This window comes from Anarrhichthys ocellatus, unplaced genomic scaffold (assembly GCF_004355925.1).
Source record: "Anarrhichthys ocellatus isolate YVR2014 unplaced genomic scaffold, GSC_Weel_1.0 scaffold9, whole genome shotgun sequence".
Classification (NCBI taxonomy): Eukaryota; Metazoa; Chordata; class Actinopteri; order Perciformes; family Anarhichadidae; genus Anarrhichthys; species Anarrhichthys ocellatus.
This window is the reverse complement of record NW_022280039.1, coordinates 1,433,808-1,459,524: the sequence shown is the minus strand read 5'-3', so window position 1 is coordinate 1,459,524 and position 25,717 is coordinate 1,433,808. Positions and strand designations below refer to the sequence as shown.

At 41.9% G+C, this 25,717-nt stretch overlaps 1 protein-coding gene across 2 annotated transcripts in view; it reads right to left on the bottom strand.

The window, feature by feature from the left end:
* The window catches only part of LOC116384761 (RCC1 domain-containing protein RUG3, mitochondrial-like), a 281,677-nt gene that overhangs the window by 175,722 nt on the left and 80,238 nt on the right, over positions 1-25,717 (bottom strand). For both annotated transcript variants that reach the window (XM_031849703.1, XM_031849705.1), the window contains exons 6-7: positions 1,683-1,807; positions 403-546 (exon numbers count right to left, since the gene is read on the bottom strand). In XM_031849703.1, coding sequence (XP_031705563.1) covers positions 403-546; positions 1,683-1,807 — 269 coding nt within the window. The remainder of the gene's footprint in view (positions 1-402; positions 547-1,682; positions 1,808-25,717) is intronic.

Sequence of the window (25,717 nt, the reverse complement as noted above, 5' to 3'; positions counted from 1 at the left end):
CAGCTATACTACAGTCAGAAGACAGCCACTGGGGCCAATACATCAGCCAGGCAGACAGGGAGCATTCATCTGCTGTGTGAGGACAAGTGACTTTGAAGTTCTCTGCAGTGAGGTGAAAGAGCAGCCGTGGCCTCAACCTCTGTGTTTATGTAGCCGCACTAGCCCTGGGAGAGCTCTTAATGAATGGTGCGAATAGATGGACACCACAGCTACAAGCACACACTCACACGTCCGTGCGAGGGCCAAGACACACACCAAGGATTTACACATACTTTACGTTGAGATCGTGGACAGTACTCTGTGTCTGCATGCGCTAAGGCACTGATGGATTTAGTAAATGTTGAAAATGCCTGTATTACACTGCGCTAAACTAATACGTTTAAAATACAAGCAGAGACTAACCAGTTAGCAGCAGGCTATGCCAACATCCTCCAGCAATGTCTCTCAATGGCGAGCTTGGTGGCGTCACTTCCTCTGGGAGAAGGATGTTCCTCTTTATGTTTCCACATGCCCGTCCACAGCCCCACTGAAACAACCTGCCGTCACCTGCATGTCATCAAGGAGGTAATCAATAAAGTTTCCAATATGAGCAAAAAAGTAATCAGGTGATCAAGAGATTATTTCTGCTAACTAATAAATGCAGTACTGTTTCAAGGTAACATTTAAGATAGCTTAAAGTATCTTAGCTTAGAGTTCTTATTTCCAAAACAAATGAAGTACGTAAAGGTATTGTCATGTAAAATGACAGGTATATGATACCAACTGATAGAAGATGTTTTGGACTCCGTTAATTGCAAAGTATAGCAGGGGCCTCTAACCCCCTGAAGCTCATCTTGCATTCTTCTTCAGCACGCCTCTAGGAGCATGTTGTCCTTGTTGTGCTGCTGCTGCTGCTGCTGCATGGGGCCTCTGGTGATAAATTATGGATGCAACGCAAAAGCTGTAAAATTTGTTGTATCTTCCATTATCTTCATGTTAAAGGCCACAAAAGCTCTTCAGTGAAGTCAGCCATTAAGAAATGACAGGTATTGCTATCAGGCTTCTTTATAGCCTATTACCTGCAATGACAGCAGCTGCTGCTGCACCACTGTACGGCCTATCACATTATTTGCAGCTAAAGTCAGCTACTGTGTCATTTCGCCTCATTTTCTTGACAGTGCTATCATAAATCCATTGAGCTGCAGGGGAAACTGTCGACTACCTCGATTATCTTCATAGCCTGAATGAATTCTGAAATGTATGTAACAGGCAATGACTGTTATGGATCAGGAGCCAGGGCCATATTCCCGCTAACTCTGTCTCTCTCCCTCCTTGTCTCTCTCTCAGGAGATGTGCCGATCGAGGGCTTGAGGGCTCTGATATTTGCATAAAATTGAGTAAAGTAGGTGAACTTTGATGCACACAGTGACAGCTCATGAGAAGTGACGTCTATTCCTTGAAGACAATGTCCTGCTGATTTGTGCCGGTGCCTTTTACGGAATAAGAAATCGAGTGTAATAGGTGAAGGGTCAACAACAGGATCCACGTCTTGTATGTTAAAGATATTAAAGAAAGAGAAAAAATTGAAATGGGGCATATGTCCATGTGGACAACTAGATATCCTCAATCATTATCCATTGTAATGTTAATATGTTGATTGAATGGCGTATATCATAGCAGGGCTGCACAGTGCATTATTGTACCTGTCAGTGCAAGATTGTGGTTTGCCCCACAAGTGACCTTCGACACACGGTCCACAAACTCGACAAAGCGAGGGACGACCACATTTTCATCAGAGCCACTGCCAAGTTGTCCGTAATCATTTTGCCTGTTGGGAGAAGAGCATAAACACATAATTAAAAACATAATTAATTACCTGTAGGCATCATTCTCATACTGTTTTATCACATTTTAAACAATATGCAACATCATTTCAAAGCATGCAAATATTGCACACCTTTCAATTTCTATAGGGTAAAATAAATAATTAAATCAATTACACTATTGCAGTGAGCGGCTTCCACTGGGGACTGTGGAACATATGCGTTTCCTCCCATTTCTACGAATTCTCTTTGTGACAATAACGAGACACAGCCCTATCAGAAGTGAAACACCTCACTAACTAATTAGACTCTCAGGCTGAAGTCTGACAAAATAAAAAGAGAAAAGTGCTTGAAGGAAGACTTGCTCTCCCGCAATTTGCATCTGCCACTTTTTACTGCATCTGTTCCAAGTGCCATTCAACGTTCTCTTCCTCCTTTTGTTGGGGAGTGTTGAGCCCCAACTATTTAAGCTCACCTCCTACCTACCCAGAGCTTTGTTCCTGCTCCTCTGCAGACCAGTAATGAGCCAACCGCCACAAAACCGCGAGGAAATTAATGACTCATTACGGATGGGGCCTAGACCGCTCCACAGCCTCTCCTCCTCCTCCGCCCCACCCCACATGCCCGCATGTAATCCTCTCTCTCTCCCCCTCTTTTTCTCTCTTACTCTCATCCCTTCAGCCCATACAGAAAGACCCCAACACCTCCCTATCAATTAGAGCCTATTACAGGGCTCCCATGCTAGCAGGGCAAATAAAGAAGGCCTTCACAGCTCAAGAGTGTGTGCAGCAGAGATTGGGAGAGTTGAATGAGGAGCCTTAAGGTGCTCCTTTCACACCCTTGCCCTTATCCATTATGCCAGTCTGTAGAGCCCCCTAGGAGAAACGTGCAGCCCCCAAAAGACTTTGGGATGAAAATAAGTCAAGGGAGGGATTCTTGGTCACACCTTTTTTCCCTTTCCTTCTACTACATCACGTCAAATTATATCATAACTAGTCCTTAAGGAAAGCAACATGGTCACTGTGGTCCTCCTTAAAATAGAGTGTCAGAAAAAGATGTCAGGATCTGAATGGCATGTAGTAATCATACCATCTGTGTCCGTATTCATGGAAGGACAGACCGAGACAGATATTAACAAGATAAAGCAAATGGTGGACAAGCACCTACACATGAAAATTCATGTGGTTATTGATTTCTCTTAGTTTCACTCTGTTTTACCCTCCGTTGCATTCCCCCAGGCAATACCTACTTATTCACTGTTGGTCTTTGTTCAGAGCAAAAAAATACTGTCCTACCCTGCCAGCATTTTAGAATATCTTTCTTTCTTTTTTTTCCCTGATAGGATATGTATCAGCTTTTCATTCAAGCATGCTATGCTCATTGGCTTTTGAAGCTATGGTGCATTTCAAGGCAATCCCTCTGAGAGTGAATGGGTGAGATCACATGGGTTTGAGGTGGTTTAGAATGGCAAATCCTGCTGAAAGTGTCATTTCCAGTCGGAGACATCAATTTGGTGTGTGAAACAGGGCCCCGGGAGAGCCCGATAGCCTGGGAGATTCCTGACAAGAGCAAAGGGTCTGGGGATCAACTCATACGCACCTGGATAAGACAGGAATTTCACAAAGTGCTTCAAATACATGGAGCAGCGAGTGAAAGGAGGAGTAGAGCCAGAAACATGATAGACAACTAAAATAAAAGTGCAGGGAGAATGTAAAACAAGAGGAGCTCTTTAGTATAACTTGACGTCATATGATAGCCTTTGTACAGCATACAGTGAATTACAGTTATGCCATTAGACTCAATTGTTCTATTAGGTTATTAGAAAAAAAATCAAATGAAACATTTCTATTTATGCCTCCCAAAAAAAACTATCCAGCAAAACTAAAGCAAATCAGGTTAGAACCAAGGTAACTGCTTTGCTGTTATTGTATAGTTGTTTGCATTTAAAAAATACACTAAACAGGAGTTGATCAACGGCCTCCATCTGGGGAGGATTGTCAAACCTCATAAGTATGGTTAATAGGGAGACATTAAAACACTGACACGTACAATTTCAAAATCTAAATTACTGACAGCACTATTTCTGGCCAAACATTTTGGTAACTGTAAAACAGTGTACATAGGCAGAGGTATTAACTCTAATATAAAGCTATAATTAGCTAAGTGAGAGCAAAATGGCTGATAATTATTGTGCCAGCTCATTAGACTTGTTTTGACACTAAAACCACTTAAATCACTTCACAGCCATATAAACAAGCACAGATGCAAACTCACACATGCAGATGTTAAGCATGTATTCCCATCATAATGAGGCAGACACTGTACAGGTTGGGTTTTACCTGTTGAGATAAAAAACTAAACATTTTAACCTTGATTAAATAGGGTCTTACTATGATATAAGTAATTTATAAATATGTCTACGGGTGGTAAATGTAATGACCTCTATAAATGGCAAAGGATTGTCATGTCACAGTACAACATCGGACCAGTTACCGACGCGTGGCGACGTACGTTTCAATATTTTTTCTTTTTTTTACCTCCCAAGGGCAGAATACAGCCAACATAGCACAAAAAACACTCAAGTAATTTTGAGTCTTAAGAAGGTCTCAGCATAAAAGCTGATAATACAGAACGCAATAACTTTGTTGACTCTATTGATCCGTGAAAATATTGTCTATGAAATGAGAACAAAAGCAAGGCAGCATTCTGCTGTACCTGTTATACATCTTGGCTAATAATGATACAGACTCCTGAAGAATAAAATCCTTGGGGCCTGCCATGAAAGTTTAAGATTCAATGTGGTAAAATACAATGTGCTGTAAAATATTAATGTGTGTGGTAAAATTATGCTGGTGGTAATATTTTAGATTGCTGCTGTCTGTAAAATAGGCATATCTGTATTTATTTACAAGCAGGGGTAGTGAATGGGGGCTTTGTTTGAAGCCACGTTTATGAATATCGACTCAGGCTCCAAGGTAAGTGGCTATAAATCTGTGAGAGGATCTTTGTAAAGTTCCCTTGGAGGACATAACTTCAGGTCTAACCGCCTCCTTCCTTCACTTGACTTTTAAACATTTAGATGTAGCCCGGCCAACTGCATTCAGAGCAGCTTCTAAATTATGAAGGGTTCCATTGTGTGAGTCCAAGTGTTAACCAATCAAAGTTGATAAAGTGTGGCGATAGATTTCTCTAGGATAGAAACAGAGGCGTGTTTGGCCCTTGATCTACACTGTGTATGAGTCTGGGGAATTCTGAAATGGATCCCTGCATAACCTGCAATGTTCCAGAGGTTGACATGGATGTACTCAGCGGAATATGCTTTTAAACCCTTGAGATCCACACCATACACCCACACACCTTTAGATATGCTTACACCACATACTATGCTACACTATTCATAATTTTTCTTTTGCACAGAGTAGAGCATTTGACTTTTCAGCCCGGCCTTTTCATGCTAGTCTCTTTGGGTAAGATGATGAAAAGTGTGAACTACTTGAAGCCGAGAGCATGACCTGTGCTAATGAGAGAAGCATTACTTGTATGATTAAAAGATCCTGTATCACATAACTCATATCACCTTAGGCTATCGAGACCAGCTGGAAGAGTTCTATAGGTCCACATCGGATGAACCTTTCGCGAATGAGTCATTCACACCTTCTCTTTCTTCAGAGCCATATCTTAGACATGTTTATCTATTTATGTTGGCTTGTGGTTCTGAAGTTCAGATCACAGGGGTGATTGCATTAGTACTGGTGCAGCAGTTGGCTGACCTGGAGATGATGGACACAGGGGTCTGTATCCTCCAGCTATGATGATCACATTGGAGCCGGGATTAAGAGAACTGATTTCTTTCCTGGTTCCAGAGTTCAAAGGGCTCAATCAAAGTGTTTCACTGCTGAACTCTTGCCCCCCACTTTAAATGCATAATAAACTGACAAGTGGTAATAGGGTTGCACCCTATAAAATTATTATTATTATTATTTTTCTTTTTTTCTTTCTGCCTGGTGATGAACGCAGCAACAGTTGATGTCACCACGCAATAATAAATAGCTGGAAAGCTGCATTGATCCAGCCATCTAATTCCAAGAAAATAGCTTCCTCCTGAGCTAAATTGGATAAAATTGACAACCTACCATTAAAGCCCCATCCCTCTCTTTCTCTCTCCTCTCTTTCTCTCTCCTCTTTTTCTTTCTTTCTTTCTTTCTTCCCATTTCTTTCTCCCCAGTGTGCCTCCTGCTTTCTCAGGGCTAATCCCCGTAGCCTCTTCGTTTATGTAGACCTCAGCTATCTCCCTCTTGCCACCACTAGGTATCAGTTCACACCCTGAACACACAGAGCGAGAAGTGCTAAACAGGGACTTCAGGACATGTCACATCACACTTAAAGGGATTCACAGTGATTCAGAAGGAGTTCAGACATGGCAGAGTGAACGGTGCATGTTCACTAACACAGATACGGTATACTGCACACAATCAATTCTGTTTTGTCTTGGATTAAAGAATATTACATTATATGGTTTGACTTAAAGGACCAAATCATTTAAAGATAGAAATAACACCTCTGCCTTTTACCCAAATAACAACTTTAGTTTTCACGTTGCCCAATGAAGATTTCATGGCCTTACGTTTGAGTTTGGAATTTAAAATGTACAATCGTAAGCCTCTCTCTACTGAAGATTTAAATACTTTCTCTTCTGACATGTTAACTGCTTTTTTTTTCTGAGAGACCATGTGTGTTTGCAGTGAAGGTGGTTATAGCGTGCTTCTGATATCTAATAAAATGAGGCTACTTTGAGTGCTTAATCAGTCTTGATTACCTGTTGAACATTGCAAATAGGCAGCCTCCTGGCTCTCTGAGACATGGAGGTTGAGTTGCACGAATTAAAAGTGATGCAGAAATGAGAGAAAGAAACTAAACAAAATGCGTGATTATAAAATGAAAATACATATTTATATATTATATAATTATTGTACATATTTACTTATTGTATAATATGTTCTCATACCCAAACAAAACCACCCTGTGATCTACTTCTTTAGCATGACTATTGTTTAATTTCCTATCTGGTGTGACAAGGATTTAAACAGTTTCTGTCTAAGCTGACCCTGAGTGTTGAACTCAACTGAAAATACTGTAGTGGCTCTGTAAACATAAGGACCCATGGGTAGATACTCAGGTAGAAATCCAAGTCTGTGACATGTGCCAATAAGAAAACTGTTACCATCTCAAGTGTTGAATAGATTGCCCCATCGATAACTGCTAAAAAAGTGGTCCATGTCCCTGAAGTTAATGCAATCGCACAGTGTTTTTTTCCCTTCGCTTCCTGTTTTGTGACTAAAAATCGCATGGTGCCCACACCACTTTAAGCCAGTATTTACAGTTACGATCTGGCTGTTGTTTTCCAAGGAGCCGAGCTGTGCTTTGCCTGTTTCTTTTTTTTTTTTTTTTTTTAATTCATTTAGCTGTAAGGCAGAGTGTGATAAGACAGAACGAAGACTTCCCTCATAACGAGGCACATGCCAAGTCTGACATAATCCAATCTGGTCCATTTTCATCAGCTTTTGTCTTGTGTTTTTTGCTTCTCTTTTGGACTTTCCTTTGGTTCCAATGATGGCTCAAAAACCTGAAATGACACAATTCGGTCGCACTTGTATGGCGGTGAGGCTGCAATCCAAACGGCTTTTCTGCAGAGAAATCCTTGAAGACCCACACACATTTAAATCTGGCCCTGGGGGCAACAGGCTCTAAACCACTGAGATAAAAAAACATCCAGGCCAAAAGCAGAAATATATATTTTAAGGGAGGGCTTACCATGGCAACAAAAAGGCATGTCAAACTTGTGGAAAGGAGGCATTCTGACTGAGTAGTAAACACAGACCAGTGTGCCCGTAGGAAAGCCTAGGAAAAGCTCTCCGCATATTAAAGGGCCCAGCCTCACACATGTATACAGCAGAAAGAGAGACAATGACAGTAATAACAGGCGAGGCGTCAGGGTGCAGAAAAGAAGGTTTAATGGTCATTTGTGAGTAGAAACGCAACAGGGCCTAATAGAGGCTGTGCCATAGGCAGGATCTTGCAGAAAGAGACAAACAATGTCCTCTTAAGTGTGTTATTGAGCCTCAACAAGAAACATTTCCTCCGGACCACTGGTCTGCAGTGAGTCAAAACATTATCCATTTACTAAGGAAGCTTATTTGTTATATCAACACCTGGTTCAACAGAGACTCCAGATGTTCCTGTGTAATGTCAGGTAACAGATACAGTATCACACCAAACTGAATATGAGGAGGAAGTGAGTATTGATAACAGCAGCTTTCAAGAATAAAAGGAAGCAAAAGTGACCAGGAATGATGGTACAGTCATTCAGGATATTTTTGTAAAAATGTCTACGTGTCTATAAAGAAATACTATCCTTCGCCTCAAATTAGCGACAGGGAGGAGAAACCCGGCACCCCACTGCTCTGTGCCGTGCTGTGTCACCTTCATGGCGAGCCGGCAATACGCCATGAGGATATTCTCAATCCTCAATAATATCTGACGACAGCAGAACAAAATTCAACAGAGAAGCCCTGCTATATTCTTTTTTTTTTGTATTCACACTCGTGCCCTGAATGCTTACATTTTCAGTGTAAACACAATCATTGCTGTGCGAGAATGATGAAAAGCCGTTACTCTTATTATAGGAGAAAATAACAAGCTCTCATGAAGGGATTGATTGTTTTCAAATCGTAGATCTTTGTAAGAGGAGTGTAAAGTAGAGCTAAGTCTCCATTATAGGACGCTGCTGCTACATTGCTTTTGATTTTCTGTCAACATCCCTCTTACCAACCAGGCACTGTATTTACTAAATGCATCGAGGCCAAGAAATGGATTGAATATATTGTTCGTCTTCTGCAATCCAAATTGTGTCAACCAGTTGAAGCTATTGCAGGTTTTTTTATTCAGTGTGTCTCACTCTGCCAATGTTTATAGATACCGTAGAACTCTCCTGAATAGTTGACTGCACAATATGGGTGTAGTTACTGTAACAAAACCAAACATAAATTAACCGTGAACCAAGCAAGCAGGCAACTCACTCCTGCAAAGCTCTTTTTCTCTGATGCGAGGATTATGCACAGAAAAAGCAGTCCCGAACCAAGTGGATACTGCTCCACGAGCATGTCCCTACACAGATGAATGCCTGCTGAATAAACATGTTTTTGTTTTTTCTGTTTGTAAGTCTCATGTTTTAATGGTTTTACACCCAGTGTTTTATGATGGTAATGATTAATGAAATGTTTTCAACAAATTAAGGACATCAAACATGACTTTGAAAAGTAGACAGGCACGGTGTATCATATTAATGTTTATAATAAAATTTAAGGCGGTACTATATTTTAATGCCCTGTTCCGTGTTTTGTTGATATTGTACTGTCTATTTACAGGAATGTAATAATTCAATATACAAACACAAGGCTAACATTACAATCCTACAGCAACGGAGCCTCTGTGAAAGTGATGAGGATAAAGACAACAGGATCAATGCAGACTATTCATCTCCTAAACTCCTACCACTGTACTTCTAATACTTAAACACACTTGCACAGAAATACAGTAGATACACTCAAAGCATATACACAATACCACATAAAAACACTGAACTTGCATCCTTCTCTGGTTGCAGTATATATCTTTGGTTGCTTAGTTGCTTTACTCCATTGTCTATTATAAGTCAGTCATCTGCACCCTTCCCCTCTACCTTAGAGTCATGGCCCCTCTGTCCCCTCTAAGTACCCCAATAAATTCAAATGTAATGCTGCTAAATGAGATCACTTACATGTGCCATTTCTCTTCAACCATATTTATCATCTAACACTTTGGCCTTCATTAACAAATGGCACTCAAGGGTGTGGTGGTGGTCGGTGATTCCTCATCCCTGCCACCGGAGAGAGAGAGAGAGAGAGGGAAGGCTATCACCAAATGACACAAATTGCACTGGGTGGGGGTTAACACTTCACTTTGTGACGTAAGTCTTGGTACAAAGTCACTAAGTGTTTCACGAGGTCAACTAAATTGCTGGCCAACAGATCCAGATAGATACTGTAAGCAACAGTCGCAAACACAAAGCCACACCAGAACATTTAGTGCCATTTAACGTCTAATGTTATTTCCGTTTTCACTTGTATTTACTGTGCAAACACTGTTGCAGCCACCCATGATGCCAAGGATACAAAGATGACTCACTCTGTTCACCAAAACATAATTTCAACCTGGAGCAACACACGCGCACACGCCCTCCTTCACAATGCTGTCAACTGCTAAATGTAAAAATCCAGAGGCCACCCACTGTCCAATGAGCATCAGCCAACTAGATCAACATTTACATCGGTGGATTTAATTGGCTGTGGTCTCCAGCATGGTGCGAGGCAGTGGGGTGCATTTGCTTGGGACTACTCCTGTAATATTGCATACCGTTCATCACTTAAGGTTAAGCCTATTGTTAAATTTATAGTCCAACTGTTCTCCCTGCTCCGGCACTCTCTCCTCATCTGCATTGGCAAAGAAAGCGTTCACTTTAGCTATTAATTATCACAACAATGGAAAGATGCACAAAGCAAGGGTAACCCCTTTTTTATTTCCTTTAATAAACATTTTAAAACAGCTTCATTATAATAATGTATTTTGATTAACGATGTTTACCACAGTGCTGGTAGTGAAAATTGCTTTCCCATAAATTAAACCAATAAAAGTTAGCTGATGAATTATTGCCTAAATATAAAATGTTACAGTCTAATTCATTCACAGCAGCTTCACTTTGTACAGTATCTACAAAATCTACATATTCATAGAATAATAAACATAATTAATTAATTTGATTTACCTACAACTATACTGAAAATATTTTTTTTCAAATATTCATTATTTCAATTTTGGATGAATACAAAATGGTATATTAAGATTCAGTGTTGTATCATATGCAGTTATTAATTTCAAAAAATCTTAAGGAAAGTTTTAATGATATGCTTTGTGTGCAGTCACAGCAATATGGAGCAACTTTAAGCATTACAAAAGTAAATTCAAGGTGCCCAGTTCCACTAAATTTATAGTATGTATATATCTTATTTATGTATGTAATACATGAATGCATATAATATATACACACAGACATACGGTATATATGCATGCATTTATTTATAATTACTGTTAATTAATTCATAACACATTAAACTGTATGGTGTAATCTAATAATCAACCTTTATTCAACTCTTGAATTATATATATATTATATACAGTATATTAACTATTTAAACCAGATCTTCTTTTAAATATTGAGCATTTACTGTAACAAATAATTATGAAAACCAAGTAAGTTGTACTGTAGTCAGCGTCAAAGTGAGGAAAAGAAAATCTGTGCAAAAATCTTGCCAAAACAACAGAATAGCATGCTGAGTGGTTAGACATGAGCCCTTTGTTAAAAGCAGATATTGGTTGTTGAAGAACTTTTCAGAATGATGACAATTCAGAATATGCCATATTCACAGAGCTTAGTCTGAGGGACTGCACCACATAATGCACGTTCACATGCTGAAATACATTTTTACTCCTGACTCTAATATATGTTTTTTTATTTATTTTTTTATTCGAATTACATTAAAAGAACATAAATACATTTTTATCTTAGCCACTTTAATTTCTTCTTTGATAACTACTTGTTCAAGCCGGTCTGTGCGAGTCTCTTGTACATAACAGAGCAAAAGGCTGTGTACCCTCAAGGTAAATTTAATATCTCTCTCAAAAAATAAAAACACAAGAAAAAGGGGAAGCTTTGTGGGGCAAGTCTAACATTTTAACATCTCTGTGTTTCATTTAAATCACTGACAACTAAATAGCCTCGAGCACGATTCTCTCCCTCTCTCAAAGTTAGCTATGACATCTGGCATGGGCTCTGAACACCATGACAACAGACACCAGACTACAGACACCACGGCAGCATACAACTGTAGTGCAAGAAAAGAGACAGTGAGGAAGAGAGGGGGAGATACACAGCTTGTTAATGGTGGAGAATGCAATGTAAAGAGATCAGTAATTACCATTATTTAAACAACTCCCAATAACAAGTGGATTATGTAGTGCCTAGCTATTGTGAAGACAAGCATCGCTCTATGTTTCTGATGCAAATCCCTTTTATTTTTTTATTTTCAAAACCTAGGAGCCATTGTCTTGACAAGGAACATATGCTAGTGATGGTATAGTAAAATATATAATTTGTGCTAAGCAATTAACTGAGGACACACACTTGTTTTACAGTGAATATCTGCATGCATTATTCATTTAAGCATAAAGTATCCAGAGGAGATGGTACATGAGCCCCTCTGTGTGCCCTAGGGCTATTGTCATGGTGGGCATAATGGGAGGGGATTGTAGTGCAAATGTTATCATCTGTATATCCTAATGCCGCAATTTAGGATAGAACTTTATGTGAATCATGACAAGAGGTCTAAAAAATGTTGTGCAGATGAAGACAGAAGGAGAGAGATGACACAGTGCCAGAGAGAGAAAGAAGCGAGAGAGTCGTGTCTTCGGTGAAGTGAGGAACACTGTGGCAGGTAATACTCTGGACACTGCCACTCACTTTCCCAATCAGGCAGAAATTATCATTTTAATAGACATTCAATTAGATTCATTATTTCACATTTCTTCCTTGTGTCGGTCAAGACCCCTCTCTATTTAGATTTATCTCTGGAACACATTTGTGTTCAGGCAAAACGATGGATTGACAATGCAAGGGAAGAGTGAAGTCAATTTTGCTTGATGTCACTGACGGCTTAGCATGTAATTACTGTCACACATGCACAATAGCAGTACTTAGAGAAGTGCAAAGAAAATCAATTTAGTTTTCAGGACTGCAACTTAAGTACATAACTTTATTTGAAAGAGTACGAGTGGAGGTTGTTTAAATGCGAATACATATAAATGTATTTGGTGTTTTGGAAGTTATTTCTCTCTTCCTTTTAAAGATATGAGATGGATTGTCCAGCAGCACCCTCTTGTGGAACCTATGTAAAATGCATCCTATGTTCAGCACTGCAGCCTCTCTCTGCTCCGTTCTACTCTCTGCATCCTGCTGCGGCACTCCTCCTCTGGCTGGATCTTCCTGTCAGCCTCTTCCTGTCGAAGACGCCCAGCCTCTTCCCCTTTCTCTTGCACCTTCGTCTTTATTTCTCGCTGGGGCCTGCCGCGATCTCAGTGACCTCTTAGTCAAATATTTAGATGGTCGATTTCAACCCCTTTAACGAACTGCCTCACAACCTCTCGCCATAAAAGAAATCGATGTGATGAGTTCAAATGCCAGTGGGAATGTTCAAACATAAACAGGTTCATTGGGAAGCTATGGGGAGGAGTGTTGGCAGAAGTAGGAGTGTTGGTAGAAGGAGGTGGGGGGTGGGGGGTGGATGGCGGCAAAAGGGGGCACTGATGCAAATGTGTGCACAGCCATAGAGCAGCTATGCATATGCATATGGGTAGAGAAGGATTACACTGAGGGATGAGCAGAGATACTGAGAGGGTTTAAAAAGAGGGTGAACGCTCGGAACACAATGAGGCAAGGCGGGGCATTTATGTTTACCAACGAAGGAGAGGAGAAGAGAGGAGAGGAATGTATTTGGAACATCGTGGCTAAAATAGGCCTCTTGTGCTTAACAGAGTGACCTCTAGTCGGGGCCTTGGGGTAAGAGGGTGTGGAGGGGGTAGAGTAGTTAGAGCAGCATAGTCTCACTGTTCCCTTCAGGGAGCGACACTGCACCAAATAGCATGGACAAACCAGCGCATTAATATCCTCACACTAACCCCCTGACAATACCCCATTATGTATGTACGCCTCTGTGCATTACACACCTTGAACTAGAAACAATAGTGCCCTTTATCTTTCTTTCCCCTTAGCACTTGAACCACAGCCAGGAAATGCAGTGAGCCCATTTTATTATATATTTCTTATTTCATTGGCAAAAAAAAGAGGAGTGCGGAAGCACACACAAACACACACACACACACACACACACACACACACACACCACTGAACACCTCCACTGTGTTCTTTACATAATCAGTTACCTTGTGACACCTACCTTTGCTGCAAATGACTGTTTGCCTTTTATTCTGCTCTGTGTATTCTCTCTATCTCTCCCTTCCAGCCATGTGTATCATCTATAATTACAATTCACACTGATTCCAGCCTGCCATGCTAAAACCCAGCCTACAGTATAAAATAAGAAAGCAGCTTGTAAGGTGCAATGAGGGAACATGACAACCAAGACACAAGGGAGGGGGTAAAGAAGAAAAAAATAATCTAAACAGAAGCTCTGGCCGTGGGGTAACAGCATCAGCACAGTATTATGATGTTTCTAAATGGGGAGCGTGTCTCGTGACACGGGTCCCTGTCCAAATATCGATTGCTCCTGTGGCTGCAACACTAACAGCAGTGGAGAGCCATTGAACTTTAAAGCAAATAGTCCTTCTCCCCCGCTCAGAGTCCTCTTACAGGCGATCAATATAGGTCGGCCCAGAACGGCTAACACCTCTATCTGGAATAATGGCCTTCCTCCTGTAGTTACTGACGAGGAAGATATACAGGAAAGGGGATTCAGAAAATAAAGAAGAATATGTACAGGCGATGAGGTTCAAACATTTACATTACTCATTTTAACTACTGATAAGTTAAAACGATATAAACAGTTATACCAGCTAAACCATGGCTGCTGATACTATTATACTATATATACTATTATATTATATTATTATACTATTATACTATAGTGAGTTTTAAATTAGGGACAGCAATCTATCTATGAATGTCAAAATACTAAATTCTATTTTAAAATAACTACATTTTTTGTATGACACAGACAGCAACACTGCAAAATTATGATATTTCATGAGAAGCTCAGACAGCAGTAAAACCACTGGTGCTTGGACACTCCCTGCATATTGTCCGTTAAGAGTCTTCCATTTACTTCCATGCTTAAGATAGAGGTGGGCTGGGCGTCTGTTTGATCCCCATTAGCCCTGTATTAGCCACTGTGACCCTAATGTTCCCCACTCCATTACTCTGCTGCATGGAGAGAAGTGGAGATGATGGCTCTGAGAAGAGACGAAGGCTGAGGGGTTCAGCATGGCTGGGCAGAGATCAAGTGTGAACGGGGAGAAACGCCCATCGCCCATTCTGGATCACCCTGGAACCTCTTGGGACCCACAAAGGGTTACACCCTGTATTCATGTCGGCCCTGTCCAACACTCCGCAAAACATGATATGAACTACCCTCATCATGTACAACACATGTTATCATAATAGAGCTATCGTTGGCATGTATGTACGATTTACAGTTGTCTTAATTCACAAAGAAACAATTATCTTGAATGATGTGGATCTTGCAGCTGTTCACAGAAAGCAAAACGAGGGTCTCATAAGTGCAGAATATATATATATATATATATATATACATATATAGATATTTTTATTTTTTATTTTTTTTATTTTTTATTTTTTTAAATACCGTTTTTATGAGCCAGACAATACAAAAGAAAAAAATATTATTTTCTTGGTGACACCCAATCACTGTACTGGGATTTTTTCTTAATTAACTGTTGGACCAGAAACAACCATCCTAGTCTTTCTGTTATATGGGTATCACTGTAAAACAGACAACGGGATACTAGCGAGGTTCAAAGCAATATGCAAAATGAATGCAGTTTTTCAAGCTGAAATCATCTGATCCCTTCCATGCCTGAATCAGATTCAGCTGTGAGCCAGATCGCTGAGGAGGAACACAAAGGGGAAAAGCAAATGAAAGAGAGAGCGCAAAAAAGTGAATGTGAGAGAAAAGGCAGACAGGAAAAAGAGAAATTTGAGAGACTGCAGCGCAGTGCAAAGTGTTTAAAGATGGTTGATGTCAGAAGTCAGAGGAAGACAGTTCTTGGCAACAGGAGTTAGCAGTGTAGCAAATCATGTGGCCAAGGCAGAGGCCAGTCTGAACATGGAATGTGACAGAAGCCTCAAATATGGCGACGTTGTAACTCAAAAATCTCTTGGCTAGTGGATTTCTGCAGCAGCAAGCTACTGTGTAGGGAAGTGCTGACTGCTGACTGCAGACATTTCACTTCTCACCGAGGATCAGATGCAGATCCATCGTGACAAAAAGGCCCTCATTAAAGGCTCAGGCAGACTGTGACCAAGATTGCAGCAAACTTGTTTGTTAGAAAGTGTATGCATTCATCTAGCCATGCAAGAACTGAACTTTGCTAACGTTGCATAGCACTGCACTGTATAAAGTATGATACACCATATTCATAGATTCTAGAATGTCAGCACACACAAGGCTCACATTCCCTCAGAGCATAAAAAGTCAGATTGAGTGATGTGTCACCCACAAAAATGAAGAGCATATTTGAATTTCAAAAGGATAGCTCCAAAGGTTCAGCCTTCCCACTTCTTAATAGTGGCTTAACTGCTCTAGCCTATTTTAATGGGTAGAGGTGGGCTGGTCCTCTATCTGAACTCCATTAGCTCAGTATTAGCCATAGCGACCGTAATGGTCCCCACTTCATTACTCTGTCGCTGGGAGACACAAGACGATGGCCTAGAGAAGAGATGAAGGCCGGGGGGTTCAGCATGGCTGGGCAGAGCTCAAGTGTGAACAGAGGAAACGCCCCTTTGCCCATTCTACAAGTCTCAAGGTCCGTCTGAGACCCACAGACGGGTACCAGCCTGCATTCAACACGCCCCCCATCCTACACAGATCCCTTGCACAAAAGGATCAGCAGTTAGGAATAACTCTTTTGCTAGTAACCACTCCCCTCTCACGCATCAGAGCATTTCAGGAAACTTCAGGGGGAAGTGAATGGCTCACGCTAACAAATAGCACTGAAGCTGCAACAGACAGCGATCCTTAATATACATGCATCATTCACATCATTCATTCATTGAGAAAGTTTTCAAAGGATGTGTACCTAAATACTCCAACATGTGTTTGGCGCCCTACAGATTTTGTTACTGACCCCTCCCCTCCTGTTTTTCTAGTAATTCCCAAAGTTATTAGGTCCAATTGCACTAATTGCTACGAGGAGTGGCCATAGGGCATCTCTAACAGGCTGCCTTTGACAGCAGTGAACTGTGCGTGTGTGAAGTCAGAAACAAGTGGCACTGTCCTATTACTGAACCCAGGAACTGCTCTTACACATGTCTCACCTTTCATCCCATGACCCCATTATTTCTCCTTCCATAGAAACGTCACCAAACAGAACATTTTTGATTGCCCCGGCCCTCCGATCTCTTTCCCTCTCATAATGTTATCTTAAGAAATGTGGAAACGATTGAACCTCTATTTGATTTTGGCGGCTAAAATGACTACCACATTGGCGTCCTACGTGAATGTGTGTGTGTGTGTGTGTGTGTGTTGAGAGGAGTTCCCCCCAGGGATTCCACTGAGAGATTCCAGGGGTTGTGTGAGCCAGTTCCTCTCATCATGGCAAATTGACCATGTGCACTTGACGGCCAGCTGAGTAATCTCCCGACACGTCGGATTTAACACACCGCTCCGCAATCACAGAAAGAAAAATAACTTTGGAGAAGAAAAGTCATAAATAACATGGCAGAGAGGGAGCTTCACTCTGTACTTGCCCTCTGAACCTGGTTGAGAAAACAGTCAATAAGAGAGGAGCCACACGTATGCATGTGGATGCAATCATTAAGAGAGCAATTATATGCCCCGGGGTGTGATACTAACCTTGAATTCTGAAATGAGTCAATAGAAAATCTAGTTATTCTGCTAATAAAGGCTATAGTGAACATTTAAGTTCTGAGGGGGGTTTGTTATTGATAAAAAAAAAAATCGAATGAACGATCAAGTCAACAACAGTATATAACTGATGCAAATTTATGACAATTCAAATGAATATACAGTATATACGGAAACAAGCGACATGCAAAATCAGCTTTGCTGTAGAACGATTCAATTGGGGAAAACATGTACATGCATGCAACCCCTGAGAAAAAAATGAATGCCTATTGCCTGGATAGAGAGCAGCAAAGAAAAACTATTCAAGTGACATTAAGTGTTGCTGCACCAATGTCACTTGCTAAATGAAACTGTAAAAATAAAAAGAGAGTGGGAGTAAGAGAGACACAGTAAGACACCATGAGAGCGTGAGGAAAATGACAAAGACAGAGACGAAAACAGACATAGACAGAAAATGTTGTTCCACACTGACGGTGTGAGCAGAAAGTGGTTTGAAGCCAGGGAGATGTAGGCCATGTTCTTTAGAAGGGAGGATTACGCTTGGCTCTTGTATGACAGCTGACTTTTCATCACACAGCCACACTGAGCCACCACTGGCCTCCCAAATCTGTCACCAGACTCCATCAGAAGTGGCCTTCCAAATTGAAAAAGTCTGCTACCATCAAAGGAGTATAAGAGGGGAATAGGTAGGATGGAGGTTGAAAGGCGTGTGCGTGTTGACCCAACCACAGACTTGTCTAAGAGTGCATTTGTCTGTGTGTAACAGTGTGTACTCAGAAGAGAGGTTGGGAGGAACAGAGGGGTGGGGAGGGAGAGAGCAAGAGGGGCAGGGAGGGAGGGAGGGCAGTTGAAGGGTTTAGGGGAAAAATGTGGTCATCAATTGCTGGCAGCAGACCCAGGGAGAAGATTATTGGACGGTAACCCAGCGGCAGATGTCTGATGAGTGTCTATTAACCTGCTTCCTACATCTCGTACGCCGTGTCGCTGATGAATTCAGACCAGGAGGCCTTGTCCCGCCCAATAGGAGGGGCCGGTAATCCCTCTCCAGGAAATAGCTGCCAGAGACCTCAGGACCTGATTGGCTGTGTCTGTGCCGCTCTGGCACAACAAACAGGAGAGGGATGCTATTGAGGAGATATGAGTCAACTCCTGCTGCTTCTTGTCTGTTGCTTCACTATCAGCATATCACTCTGCTTTTTTATTCCTCTTTTTGTTTCCCTTCTCCTTCTCTCTTGTTCCTGTGTTTACATTCATACATCCAGTCGTTTACAATTTATTCTGTTCTTCCCTCTATCCATGTGCAAATGCCTCCGTTGATACCTCCAATCTTCACTTTAACCCAGACAACATGAAAGGCTTGAATAAGATGACAGACCAAACATGCCTAGTATTGTCTTGGCCACACAGAAAAACCCAGAGGGGCATTAGCTCACTGACAAAGCAGCTGGAGGCACAACATCCCTGTGACAAACTACAATCACCAGGGTCTTGGCCCTGGCTCTTCTGAATCTGGGGTTACCCGATGGGGTATGGCACAGTCCCTGTCCCCAGTTGCCACTGGTTCAGGTCCAACAAATTACTACACGGACATGGCAGAGCTTCTCCCACCTGCTCCCCACCACAGACTCCTACATGGATGTGCCCAGAGTTGAGATTGTCTGGGACCATTAGTCAGGCTCTAGGAAAAGGCGTCCCACCACTGTTGTTATATTGTTGTTAACACATATTTAGACAGCATCCTTTTGGCCTATGGAGTTTATTTTGGCTACAGTTGTCATAATTGACTGTAAAAATATACCAAAAATGAGTTGATAAGTGATGAGATATGAGCTGACATATTTCTCTAAAACATATTTGGTCCATTTGGTGTGTTTGTAAAAGAAACCATGCCCCAAACGGCTTGATGATGTACGAGTTTGGTATCATCTGGCAACAATTCTTTTTTCTGTCATCGCCTCTTGGACTTTTGCTTTTCTCCGTGCAGAGCAAAACAAAGACAGTTCTGGAGGAAGGCCATCTGAAATAAAAATCATCTCCACCCAACCATCTAAGCATGCCAGTTAGTTCCCATTAAACCTGTTCAACTAGCGGCCCACTAAGCATGGCCCAGGACAACATGACTGGCTTGAGGCAGTGTGTAGGGCAGAAGGAGGTAATAAGGGGAGTGAGAGCTCAGGGTCTGTGCTCCACATCTGTTCCTGTATTAAAGGCATATGGGCCGGGCCAGGCCAACCGCTCATGAGCATGCACGGAACCCCCGTCCTGAGCCCAATCAGTGTTGATGGGGGTGATGTAATGGACCTGCTTTGGCCTCCCTTGTCCTCTCAAGCACAGTGCAACCGCACAATCCTGCATAGTAGGCCTGACAACATGCCAGCTTGCTGTCAACACCTGCCCCTCAAACACTGGTGGGATGAAGGGACACATGCAGGGGGAGTGACGGGATGGAGAGGGGGATGGACTGGGTAGCAAGAGCGAGGGAGGAGGGATGAAAATTTGGCCTGTAGGAGCACTGGAGTCACAGAAGGTTGAAGAGACAAAGGGATAAATGGAGAAGGTATAGAAAAAAACAAGTCGTTTGTTTTTGAGCCCCCAACCACCATTTTGAACAGAAATAACCACATCATATACACTTTATTTATACACTGTACTGTATTGTTGTTGTATGCTTAAGCACGCAATGTTGCTCAACTTCAAGAAATATATTTAGTTGCCTTTTAATTTAGATCTTAACAAAGCCGTTAAGTAAGAAATAACTGACATTATCTAGTACATCAACTTGTATAACATTACACTATCAAAGCAGAGTCTACTACCAGACCCCATGCAACTTGTGTTTGTCTTTAAGCACAGTATGTAAGGCCAGACAGAGAAGGGGACACACAGTACAGAGTGTGGTGTGTGTTGTCTGTCTGTAAATGTATGCGTGGCTATATGGTAATTAGGAAGAGGCCTGCTGCTCTTAACTCCCTATGTCAGACAATTAGGAACCTGTGTCCCTTCCACATTTATCAGTGACACCGCCATGCCTGGACCCACACAATTGTGTTTTCATCGGCCCCCACAGACGACCATTCATCTTGGCAGTGGTGTAATGGAGGAGAAGTTAAGGGAAGTGAACAGGATCAAGGGATATTACGCTTTGGTGGACAGGTATGGCGATGAGGAAAGGGTGGCCTGGATGCCTGACTTGGTTGACTGAGTATCATCTCGGGGTAGGGACTTGTGTACTGCTTGGCTTCTCAGAAGGATAAGGTATAGTCACTCTGTGGCGACCCAGGAGCTTGTCACAAGAGATGTAATGAGGTCAGATTACAGGCTAGTCCACAGACTGGCTGCAAAAGGTTGGCCCATAATCCCACAGTCATTAAAGGAATGCTTTGTTAAAAGTGGATGGAAGAGAGGAAAAAAAGTGATGGAGACCGAAAAAGAGGGGGGAATATAAGAGGTGTGTGGGGAAACTCAATAACACTTGATTCGATATGAAAAGCCTCTTGTTGCCACCCAGGAGAAGCCCAGCTAGGAAGGATGTGAGGGAAGCCAGCCGAGAGACTCCTACAACCAGGAAACAAGACATGCCTTGTTCCGGGTTTAAGGAGCAAACAGATTAAGATGAATTGATGCAAGCTTAGTGACTTTGGAGAATGGGGGAGAAAAAACGCCCACAGATCAATAAGGCTTAGGAAGCAAGCAACCAAAGACAGAATCTCCACTCACATTCAGGGGGATAACATTCAATGAAGGAATGGGTCTCTCATCTCATATATCCCTACTTTGTGTGGTTTAGATAAAAAAAAGAGGTTTAGGTGTAGAAAAACAGAATTAACAAATCAGAAAGAAATTTGATTTTAAACAATAAGGTTTTCAGAAAAAAATGGCATCTTGTATCTTGTCATTTTACAGAATGGTGGAGATCAGAAACTAATTTCATAATGCAAGGCATAATACATTTTAAAACAGTAACAATGAAGAAGATTTCACAGTTCATGCAGGCCTTTCATATAAATATTTGCATATTTTTTTTAGAATTTACATTTCTGGGGTTTGAAAATGTAAGCGCCTGAACTGTGTGAACTAAAACACACAAGAGGTTTAAAATAAAGTATATGCAGATCACACCAAGTCCTATTGCTAGCAAGCTAACATACATCCAGTGTCCCACAGTGCACTGTGACAGATCCGTGCCTAAGCCGGCCTGGCGGGGCCTGCGCCCTGATGTTTGCAGAGATCAGAAAGAATCATCTGGGTTAACATGGTAATTATACGGCAAAGCCCTGCTATCTCGGGCTGGATCTGATACTGTTTTTCTCCTCTACTCAGAGATCTCAGGCCTCCAGTCAGGAGGAGCGACAGCCGTCTTACAAAGCTAGTCCCTCAAGAGGTGTTCCACCAGTGTCAACTTAAAGAAAATGAACATCCTGTGAATGGATGTATTTGATTTCACATATACAAATCAAATATGAGCATCCTAACTTGGTCTTACCCCTGCATGGCCAAAGCTACTGTGTCAATATTGACAGACTTGAATGAATATCGAAATTACTTTCCCATGTCTTGAATTATTAGTAGATAGATTCATCAATCGTGTTGATTATTGTTGATAATTGATTAGAAGTCAAACTGAAGACCGAATTTGAAGTTGCACTGCACAGAATGTAAAGTTATGCTCCTTCTTTTCACTCTGACCTGCTTGCTGAACTATTATGAGAATATCTGAAAACATTCATGTAGAATACCGTAGTGCTTGGTGACCTCAACATCTGTTGAAACTAAACCCATGGGTGTTCCTGGGCCTAGGTCAGTTGATTTGGATCGACCCAGTACGCTGATTAAGTTACGATCTTGAAAAAAAAGGAAGAAATGAGCCGACCCCTTGCTATTGTCTGCAACAGTTATGAAAAGGGCACTAAGAATATAATGTATCTGCTTTACATAACATGGTGAACTATGAGGACAATGTCATGATTTTTTGTTGAAGTAAAACATTTTAATAAAATATAGCTGACCTTTCTACGGCACTGAAATTTGTATTTTCTTTGCTTCTTATATGATGTTGAAAACACAACCTACTCCTGACCTTCAATCAATTTCAATTTGGAAAAAAAATAATCTGAAATGATATTGCTTGACCTATAATACAAAGAATGATCAAATATAACAATATTATCGTTGTATTTATCACAGTTTCAGCTAACCAAAAACTCATGTGGGTGGAAGGAGCGTCGTATGGCTGTGGCAGTTATTTCCCAGTATGTTTGTTTATGTTTTCCTGTATTTATTGTATTGTGTTTTGTTTGTGACCGCAGGTGTGCCCTTTAACCCCAAAGTCATTAACCTTTGCAGTCTGGGTCTCTAAACTATACCATGCTGGTGCAAAACACGTACAGGGAAAGGGAGAGAGAGAGAGAGAGAGAGAGAGAGAGAGAGAGAGAGAGAGAAGGGGAAGAAGGCTCCAGGGCCAATTACGGCCCAGAGAAAACAAAGGGCTATATTTCAATGATTCCTCCAGCTGTGCTGTTTATGAGCTGTGTGCTTAGTCTCTCTGTGACCTTCACCTCCACACTTGCCCTCTCTGAGGGAAAACAAGCTAAAATGGCCCAATGCTCAATCTTTCATTTCCCCTTGTTTTTCCACTATTTCCGCTGAAAACATATTGTTTATTTGATTCAGGGTTGTGTTAATATTTGTTATTTCACAGTTTTTCATAGCGTAGCACTTTTAGTGCCACCTCGACATCCTATTGTGCCATGTATGAAATAGCCTTAGATATAAAAGTAAAGAAAAATATGGACTAATCTAAGGCTTAATGGCAAGGTGTGTGTCATACGTAACCTTTATAACTTTGCTTGTCAGTCAGCCCCCCCCCCCCTACCACCACACATACACACGCGTGCACACCCATTACGGACCTCATAAGCAGGGTCCGGGTATTAGTCACTGTGGCCCTTTGACAGGTCTAACCTTCCCAGGCGGCAAAATACACTATCTTCTCTGCAGTCCTATTGACAAAAGCAATAAGCCATTCTATATGGTGTATTAAAGTCATTTTCCACATGCTACCTCAGCACGATCCATTGTCCATGCAAGCTCCTGTTGACCATGAAGAGAGGTGCAAGGGGAAAAAAAATCTTCCATATGCTCCCAGACCAAATTGCAACACTTTGCACGGTTTACATCATTTAAGAAATAAGTCCTCTGCCAGAAATGTTTTTGTCCTTCCTGGCTTAAAAAGATGCAGTCATTATCACAGTAACTCATGTGGCAATTTTGGACTGTTAAAGAGAGACAGAGGTTCCAGAAATGGCTCCACACATGGAGGCATATGTCCTACCCGGAGAGTATGTTCCATTTATGTTCTCAATCCAGTCTCCCATTTCATTCCCCTTACATTTGCAAGCCAAACAGGGACAAGGAGAGGCTCTGTTGTTGGCAGCAGTGGCTGTATAATATGTTGAGGCCATCTGCGTAGTCCGGTGGCTGCTCTCCCCTGCTCCCTGTGTCAGAGGTGGTGTTGGAACCGCTGTGTACCTCACCCTGGCCTCTGCTGAAATCAGCTCCAGTCCGGGACCATGTGACAAATGATTCCAATCTAGGCTGAGCGCCCTTGACTTGACCCTGACCGCTGTAGACAATAAGGGCAAGCTCAGTCACTGGAAAAGATGTTCTGCGCTAATAAACCCGAGTGCGGACCAGCGGTTGCAGTAAGCGGAGGCACGGCTAAGGGGGGGGAGGGGGTGGACAGGGAGTGAGAGAGGAGAAAGGTTCAGGTTCTGACCTCTCAGGTGCAGGTTGATAATGAGTCTCCCTGTTTGCTCTGTGAAAATGACCTCAGAGAGATGAAAGGCGCGGAGCACAACAAAGAGCCCCATTCTCTGCTCCTCTGAAATGGGATCATTCTTGAGGATTGGCTTATGAATGCACTTTCTATTTCATTGCCTTTAAAGGGCACTTAAGCCAAAATACAAACATGTAAAAGTAGTTGGGCTGGATGCCGCCACACAGCCACTGAAACCCGAGCGCACCTCCTCTCAGACCCCACACATGCAAACAAAACAGCCAAACACACACATAAAAGCAGACGCTCACTTGCACACACACGCATGCAAGCGCAAACACATAAACACACACACAGACAATATCCCAAATCCTGCTTGTGCCTCCCCTTGTCTCCTTAATAAACCCTATAAAATGAGTGTGCTCTTGCCAAGCTTGGTGCCGTAAACATGCCACTCCAGAAAGGTTCTGGGCATCCCGCTAGTTATGCTAATGAAACCCCCACTCCTGCTTTTCATTCTCTCTTATCCTGCTGGCACAGCCTTCAGTCTTCCGCAGTACACCACTCCATTGTCATCCCCTGCCCCTGTTCTGCTGGCATCAGACTAGATAATACACAGCAAAACGAAGATCCAAGAACCCTTGTAAAAAAAAAACATGGCAAGAAAATAATATGGTTATTATTTCTTTGAACTCAAAACCAGGCCATTGTTCTTCATTTTTGTGCCCCAATTTGTAGCAAAATATGGTACAAAATATGATTATCTTAACAACTTGCACGCATGGACGGCTAATTAGAACAATGTAAACAACGTCTCCAAGGTAAGCAATAGAAAAGACACGAGAAGAGGTCAATATTGAACGAAATAACCATCACTTCTGTCCGTTGAGCTTTGAGTAGTCAAAGTTGTTCATAGCCAGGAAGTAGAAGCAGGACTTCTTGTGGTGCCGATTCTGGCATAGTAGAGAGTATCAGCAGGTTATTTGTCATGGGGACTTTGAGAAACTTAGTGTTAAGAGGGGAAAGTGCTGGGCACGACAGGAACCACTGAAGTCTGCTGAACTCTGCTGAGTGTCAATGTGGCAGCCAGGATTATACCCTCCCTCCTTTGGCTCCAAAAAACAAAACCCTCTGCAGCCCAAAGTTTTGTTTGTGTGAATCTAAGTGTGAGAATGCAAATTTGTGTGTCTCTGTGAGGGCAATCGTGCATCTTCAAGGCCCTGTGTGCATGTGGCTTTCTCAGAGTTGTTCAGTAAGCCAGGCCTCTGACGTGGATTTGTGGCTTGACTGCAGAGGAGTTTATCACAGATAATTACGAAAGAATGTGCTGGAAAAGGAACAAACCACGGACGTTCTGGGCTGGCAGATGC